Raw genomic sequence first — 6,395 nt, 5'->3', positions numbered from 1 at the left:
TGCCATAGTCATTTCTGCAAGTCACAGAGGCGCCGCCCTGGCCTTGAACGCACAGGAGTGAAAGTCAGTGATTGATCCATGATCGAAGGTAAGATTCGTCTGTACCTCGAGCATCATGAACACGATCTTGAGATGGTTTGCTTTGCAAGCAAAATGTAGAGGAGTGTTCCCGAATTCTCCCACCACATCCAGTTTAGCCCCTCGGCTCAGCATCGTTCTAACCATTTCCTCTTGTCCCCTAAGTGCCTGTTCCAGGAACCAGGTATGCTCAACTGAAACAGAGAAGAAGAAAAACAGAAAGAGATTTCTTACGGCCCAGTGAAGTGCAGTGTCTCCACATTTATTCTGAGGCTTCACGTCTGCTCCTTTGGACAGCAGAAAATTCGCCATCTCGATGTGATTGATCTTGAGCGCTATAATCCTGACGAACAAACGAGAAATGGAATCAAACAAACGAGGCAAGGCTTACAAGGGAGTGTTGAGAGTGATTGGATTGGGGCAGTTCACGTCTTGCTTGTTCTCTATCGTTGCCCGGACTTCGTCCAGGCTCTCCTCTTCCGTGGCTTCCCACACCGATTTTGGAGGCGGCCGATCGGCAAAGGGATCTTCATCCAACTCCTGGCAGGGAGAAGACGATCAAGCCGCCATCAAAGAAGCGAAAAAGAGACTCACAGCCACATCCATCCCTAGGTTAGGGCAAAACAATGGCGGAGTGTAGCATTAAGAATATTCTGTGATATACAAATGTGTAATTCTGGTAACACTTCACAAAATCAATACTACCTGTAGACATAGCGAGGTTGAAGTTTGCAGATTGGAGACCCACCTACAATGCATAAAGTGATACAGAGGAATAATAGGAGCTCCACTACTCCCTCCCACACTAGAGTTCCTCCTCAGTGTGAATGTGGTTGCATGAATTGGCCCTTTGTCTAATAGCTCTCCATGGACGACACTTTTAAACCTAAACTCCAACTACTGATATAATTCCTCTTTTCGTCCGTGACAATGCGATATATTTGCCATATTCCATTGCCCTTCTCACGACTTTTATGAGCTCGTCATAAGCATCAAAGAGAAAACTTCCTGTGCAAGGATATAAATATGATGCTGTAAAAGTTTCATTCTCAGGGAGTTTATCCAGAGAACACAGGCAGCAAGAAATCACCCTTGGCCACCAAGAAACAAGCGAAGTCTCCATTGTTGTTGGCCAAGGCTAAAGGAGTTGTCGAGCATGAAAAATCCTGCCTGCTTGAACGCTTCGAATGGAGTTTCACCATATTTCCTAGAGACACATGTCCTGCTGTGAACTGGCGTGACTCAAAAAGATGTGAACACCAGGTTTGCTTCTTGAACAGCTTCATAGAAGGGCTGTTCTCCTTCATCATAATTTCATGAATCCTATGAACCTGGGTCTCAGCTTAAGTTTCACATGATTTCTCCTTAAGCTCCATCTTTAACAAAATAAACCCTATCTCCAAGCAATATACTTGAAATATTCTTAGACCTTTTTTACAAGGCCCTATGGAACTGAGAAACGCTACAATCCGGCGTGAGGATAGACGATGCCTCGTATCGATCGGCTCGAGCACCCAGCGTCGGCATCGCGATGCCTTCCTCCTTGATGGGCGATCTCCAATCGGCCGCGTAAGTCTGCCCAAGAAGGCCTTCCACTCGCGAGCCAAGGCCCGCGAACTGGAAGTTAACTTCGAGATGCGCGAAGCAGTCGTCGCCCGAGATCTCGTAACCGTGAACCCGCGACTCCTCCTTGGAGATGGGAACAATCGCCACCGACGCGTTGAGAGCGCCCGGGATGAAAACGCTGAGCGAATTCGTCGCCTCCAACCGAGTGAGCTTCACAGGCCCCGACTCGGCCTCCCAGACCGCCCCGGTTCCTTGCTCGATGCTCACGGCATTGCTGTCGAAGTGGACGAGAAAGTGGTCCTTTGCTCCATCCCAAGTCGCCACTCTCCTGGCCCCGACGTAGAGCTTGTGGGGACCAAAGAGAATGCCGAGAGCTTGAATCCAGGTGAAGTCCCTGCTCCTGCCAGGAGGCCTCTTGCCGATCAAGTGAGCGTTCAAATGGAAGCTAGAGTCCGAGACGAGGCAAAAGTTCTTATCTTTCTCGCCGTGGAAGTAGAAGGTAACTCCATCCCCGCCAATGAATCGTGGGTCTTGACAGACCGACCCAATCTTGTTGCATCTCGCTGAGAAAGAAGGAAAAGTGAGCAAGATATCACGAAGAACAAAATCTAAGAACTTGTTTTACGTACGGCAGTAGATCATCCCGCAAAACTTGCACGAGAGATGGCACCGCGGGCAAGTGCTCGGACAGGAGATCTTGCCGCTGCACTGCGAAATCCAGCCATCGTCAGCGGGAGTCTCGGCTCGGCAGTGCTTCTCTCTGGGAGCTCCCGGCTTACGGGGATGTTCCTGCTCAGCTCCAACACCACCACAAACGTAAGCTACGACGAGGATCAAAGCTCCTACTGCTATGCTCCGGACAGCCATAGCTCCCTAAAGAATGTCACACTGCTACAGCTCTATCTACCTTCACTCTGAACAGAATTTACCACGGGGTGCATGTGAACTCTGGGAGAGTTACAGCGCTTTTCTGACCCAGTGCGTACATTTCTGGCACTGGCAAAAGCAGCAGAGCACAGCTTAGAATTACTTTCAACCAGGTGAGCTAACCTCGAGGGACAAACCAGCTTTGTTTGTAGTACACACCAAAGAACCGAGTCGTGTGTATTCGACGAGCCCTCAACCGGCCTGGAACTGGAATTCAACCCCACTTTAAAAACAAGTCAAAATTTTTGCGTCACTCCAACCCTCAAGAGCAAGAAAACGAAATGCTCCATTACGAGTCTAGGCCGTTTCTTGCACGGGAAACTCAAATGCCACATCCTTGCCAGTCAGTTTCTTGTAGACACCCGAGTACGTCTCCAACTTGTACTCGGTGCTGTTGCGTTCCTTGGGGTCAAGGTAGACCTGCAAAAACGTTTCGAGCTCGTCACTAGAACGCCGGAAATGAAGGGGAGTTTTCTTACCTTCAACACTCTGGAGCCATCCAAGCGGTACCGGATGCGCTTGCCAACAATTTCCGTGGGGTAAACCAGGTCTTCGAGAATGGCGTCGTGCACGGCAGTGAGGGTCCGGCTCCTTGGTCTGGAGACGGCGGCGCCCTTCCTCGGCGGCCTCAAGATGCGCCTGGTTGCGATCAAGATCACGTCCTAAAGTACCACGCAAAACTATTAGCGAGCTGGCCTAGAAAAGCTTGGAAAACCATAGCTTACCTTGCCACTGAATTTCTTCTCGAGCTCACGCACCAGTCTGGGTTGGATCTTCTGATACGCCTTTCTCAAGCGGTAAGGTACGTGGATCACGACCGCCTTGCGATTGCTGGACACGTCAATTTCCCTGCGAAGAATAAACACAAGCTTAGAGCTCACGAATGATTTCAAAGAATTAACATACTTTGCTGAATTGATAGAGAGGTCGCGCAAGTCGCCTCGGAGCTCCTGATTAGCGCCCTCAAGCTCTGATAGCGCCTGAGCAAAAACAAAAGGGACTTACTTCATGCAATGCCTCACTAGATCTCTCCCAAACCTGCGCAACCGTGAGCTCGAAAGCATCCGGCTCCTGGCCCTCCTCCTTCTGGATCTTCTTGCGCGCAGACATTGTGGCGGCTCTCTACCTGCAAACGCGAATTTAGAACGAAATCCATCGCCAGCGCCAAACTTGCCTCGCGCTTTGCCGAGAGAGGACGCGCCGCAGCCGACGAAAGAGGGAGCTAAACCCTAACTCGGCCGCCTCCAGTAAACCCTTAGGTTTATAAGCCACGTAGGATCACCGTTGGATCATAGCGATGCGAAGATCTTACGGTCTAGGGCAAACCCTCTAGGGTTAGGTCAAAATAAGAACAGAGCATTTTCAAATTCTTAGTTTTCGCGCTAGAAGCTACCAGCAAAGCTCGAGCTCCGGATGAACGTCTTGCCCCAATCTCTGGTACTTCCCTCCCAATTTCCCTCCTCCTCCTCCTCCACTGGCGCCCAATTCCTTGCGGATCTGCGATTCGTGCTCTTGCTGCCACACCTTCAATCGCCGGATCTCGTCGCGGAGGTACTCGGCGTACTGCGACGCCGTGCAAATCCTCCCTCCGTAGAAATCCCATCCATCCTTACCTCCCCACTTCCCATTCCCGCCTGGGCGGCTCACTTTCACCGAGGCGCCTGGATCGAGCGTGAGATTGCATCCCTCGGCCTCGGGAACTTCCAGCACGGTCTGATGATCCGGCGCTACTGCTGCTGCCGCTGGTGCTACTTCTCCTCCTGCAGTAACTTTGTTCTTCGAGACTCCTTTGGTGTTGGAAGCTGGCGGGGGATTTCTAGCAGCCGTGGCGTCTTGCTTCCTCTGGAATCCTCCCGGGAAATCGAGCAGCTGTTCCTTTCCTCCCCGGTACCGCTTTGGAGAGGCCTTCTGCCCGTCTTTGGCTTTGCCATCCGCCGAGGCCAGCTGCTTGCGAGCATCCGTCAAGTAGCGTATCAAGTTGTTGCAAATCTCCCACGTCGAGCTGCAAGATCCCTTCCAGATGGGACCCTTTGGAGCGATGGGCTTGCTCTTGTCCTCTTTGAGAGCTTGCATATGGTGCGAGAGCTGCGATTCCAGTTCTTGGAGTTCCTTCTGGATTGATGCCTGGTTACAAAGAGATCACTGTTTAGATCGAGGTGGGAAGAACGAAAGCTGCAAACCTGGAGATTTTGTAGCTTCTTCACGCCAGACCACCTCGAAAACTCGCGAGGATTGGTGCTCTGCCTTACTCGGTTCTCCCAAGCGAGATAGTCTCCCTTGCCACCCGACGATCCCCACGCTTTCCTGGGCTTGCCACCGCTACCAGCGGCACTACTATCGTCTTTCTTCTTCCTCTTCGGGGACGGAGCCGACCTGTTGGAATCCACGTCGTTCTTGAAAGCCGAGGACTTCTTCGTCGGATCCACCGATCCATCCTGTCCACCCGACCTGTTCTTGCGGAGAGCATGCATCTCCCACCGGAAGAAGCAGCGCTCGAGCAGCCTCCTCTGCCCGACTCGCCGGATCCACCAGGGGAGTGCGCTGACCATCTTCTCGAGCGAAGTTATCATCGAGATGGCCTTCTTCTCAAGACGAACAGCTCGAGCATACGCTCGCCAGGCCGTCATCACAGCCGGGACCACTGACTGATTCTTATCGCCCTCCGAGGTCGAGCAAACACACGTCTTCTTCTTACACCCCGAGCAAGTCGACGACGACGACGACTTATGGCTGCCATTCGGTCGCTCGCTCTCGGTATCCTCTAGCTTCTTCGCCATGATATCTGACTTGAGAGCCTCGGCAGCCCAGCGCCACTTCCATACCACCCATTTCTTGAGCTTTCCCAAGTCCCGTTTGACGCTGGAGCAAGCTTTGGATGTCTTAGCTTCGTATTCGAGCAGCTTCTTCTTCTCCTCCTCTTCATCTGGATCGTAGCGAGCGTCTTCTTTCATCGAGGCCCCGAGCGTGTTCATGTGTCCTTTGAGCTTCCGGAGCTCGTCTGGTCGTCTAGCTCCCCTTGCAGAGGAGCGGCCTTCCGAGGATCCATGCGTGGAAGTTCCCTGAGACAAGCTTGGAAAACTTGTGCGAGAAAACCTTCATGTTTACCTCGTGAGAATGAGAGCACTGATCTTGCCGCTCGTCGTGTTCTTCGTCCTCGTCCACGTTGCTCGCGGCCTCTTTCATCTCGTTAAGTTTGCTTTCGTGCACCAGCTCGTTGCACCTGTCCATCAGTGTTGCAAGTTCCATCTGTTAGAATCACCATCGTTAGAAGCTCGCTCCCACACAAACGAGAGAAGACAGGAAGAAAGAAGAACAAGCGAACGAAGAAAAGATAAATACCCGAGTGCTTTTATGTTCTTGCTCGACAAACCGAACGAACCTCGATCGCATGCTTCACTGCTCGCTCCTCTTGCACTTGCTTCTGTAGATTCCGGAGCTCCATCCGATGGTCGCGCTCCAGAGAATGCATATGTTTCTTCTGGGACGCCTGGAGCTCGGCAATCCTGGCAAACTCGTTGTGGAGCTTACCGAGCTGTTCTCTCTGTGTGGCCACTTCCTCGTTCTTTCGAGCGAGCTGTGGTTACAAGCCATCAAGAAAACCGTAGAGAAATGCCGAAGAACGCTCCATACCTCTTTGAGAAGCCTTCTTTCAGCTCGATCATGGCGCGATTCAGCAGAGCGCTCGGATTTACTTGCCTCGGATCGCCCGGATCTTGACGGCGCTCTGCTCGATTCAGCTCTCTCGGAGCTCTTGCCCTTGCTGCCCCTAAAGAATTTCATCCTCGAGGGAGCCCTAATCCTTCATCTCCAAAAACGGTACAATG

General features: G+C 51.9%; 4 protein-coding genes across 5 annotated transcripts; all 4 read right to left on the bottom strand.

The window, feature by feature from the left end:
- LOC112351443 (26S proteasome non-ATPase regulatory subunit 10-like) lies at window positions 1–697 on the bottom strand. Its single transcript, XM_024689377.1, has 5 exons — window positions 673–697; window positions 470–618; window positions 313–421; window positions 106–246; window positions 1–42 (listed from the first exon to the last, which is right to left on the bottom strand). Exons 1-5 carry the CDS (start codon window positions 682–684, stop codon window positions 22–24), a joined length of 432 nt encoding a protein of 143 aa, XP_024545145.1. The 5' UTR covers window positions 685–697; the 3' UTR covers window positions 1–21.
- A 719-nt stretch (window positions 698–1,416) lies between these two features.
- LOC112351435 lies at window positions 1,417–2,635 on the bottom strand. Of its 2 annotated transcripts, XM_024689344.1 has the most exons (3): window positions 2,574–2,635; window positions 2,274–2,433; window positions 1,419–2,207 (listed from the first exon to the last, which is right to left on the bottom strand). In XM_024689344.1, exons 1-3 carry the CDS (start codon window positions 2,583–2,585, stop codon window positions 1,513–1,515), a joined length of 867 nt encoding a protein of 288 aa, XP_024545112.1. In that variant the 5' UTR covers window positions 2,586–2,635; the 3' UTR covers window positions 1,419–1,512. The 2 variants fall into 2 exon arrangements, with proteins under 2 accessions (XP_024545111.1, XP_024545112.1); XM_024689343.1 differs by lacking the exon at window positions 2,574–2,635 and having other exon boundaries at window positions 1,417–2,207; window positions 2,274–2,560.
- Window positions 2,636–2,751: 116 nt separating this feature from the next.
- Window positions 2,752–3,837, bottom strand: LOC9645065 (40S ribosomal protein S7). The gene is made up of 6 exons (XM_002984159.2): window positions 3,746–3,837; window positions 3,610–3,697; window positions 3,478–3,551; window positions 3,297–3,420; window positions 3,051–3,233; window positions 2,752–2,991 (listed from the first exon to the last, which is right to left on the bottom strand). Exons 2-6 carry the CDS (start codon window positions 3,679–3,681, stop codon window positions 2,869–2,871), a joined length of 576 nt encoding a protein of 191 aa, XP_002984205.1. The 5' UTR covers window positions 3,682–3,697; window positions 3,746–3,837; the 3' UTR covers window positions 2,752–2,868.
- An 80-nt stretch (window positions 3,838–3,917) lies between these two features.
- LOC9644031 lies at window positions 3,918–6,329 on the bottom strand. Its single transcript, XM_024689342.1, has 5 exons — window positions 6,202–6,329; window positions 5,911–6,145; window positions 5,677–5,817; window positions 4,752–5,630; window positions 3,918–4,695 (listed from the first exon to the last, which is right to left on the bottom strand). The coding sequence occupies exons 2-5, from the start codon at window positions 5,959–5,961 to the stop codon at window positions 3,961–3,963; spliced, it is 1,806 nt and encodes a 601-aa protein (XP_024545110.1). The 5' UTR covers window positions 5,962–6,145; window positions 6,202–6,329; the 3' UTR covers window positions 3,918–3,960.
- Between the last annotated feature and the right edge of the window lie 66 nt (window positions 6,330–6,395).

Source organism: Selaginella moellendorffii, unplaced genomic scaffold, assembly GCF_000143415.4.
Source record: "Selaginella moellendorffii unplaced genomic scaffold, v1.0 SELMOscaffold_61, whole genome shotgun sequence".
Lineage (NCBI taxonomy): Eukaryota > Viridiplantae > Streptophyta > Lycopodiopsida > Selaginellales > Selaginellaceae > Selaginella > Selaginella moellendorffii.
This window is presented reverse-complemented; position numbering and strand designations above follow the sequence as displayed.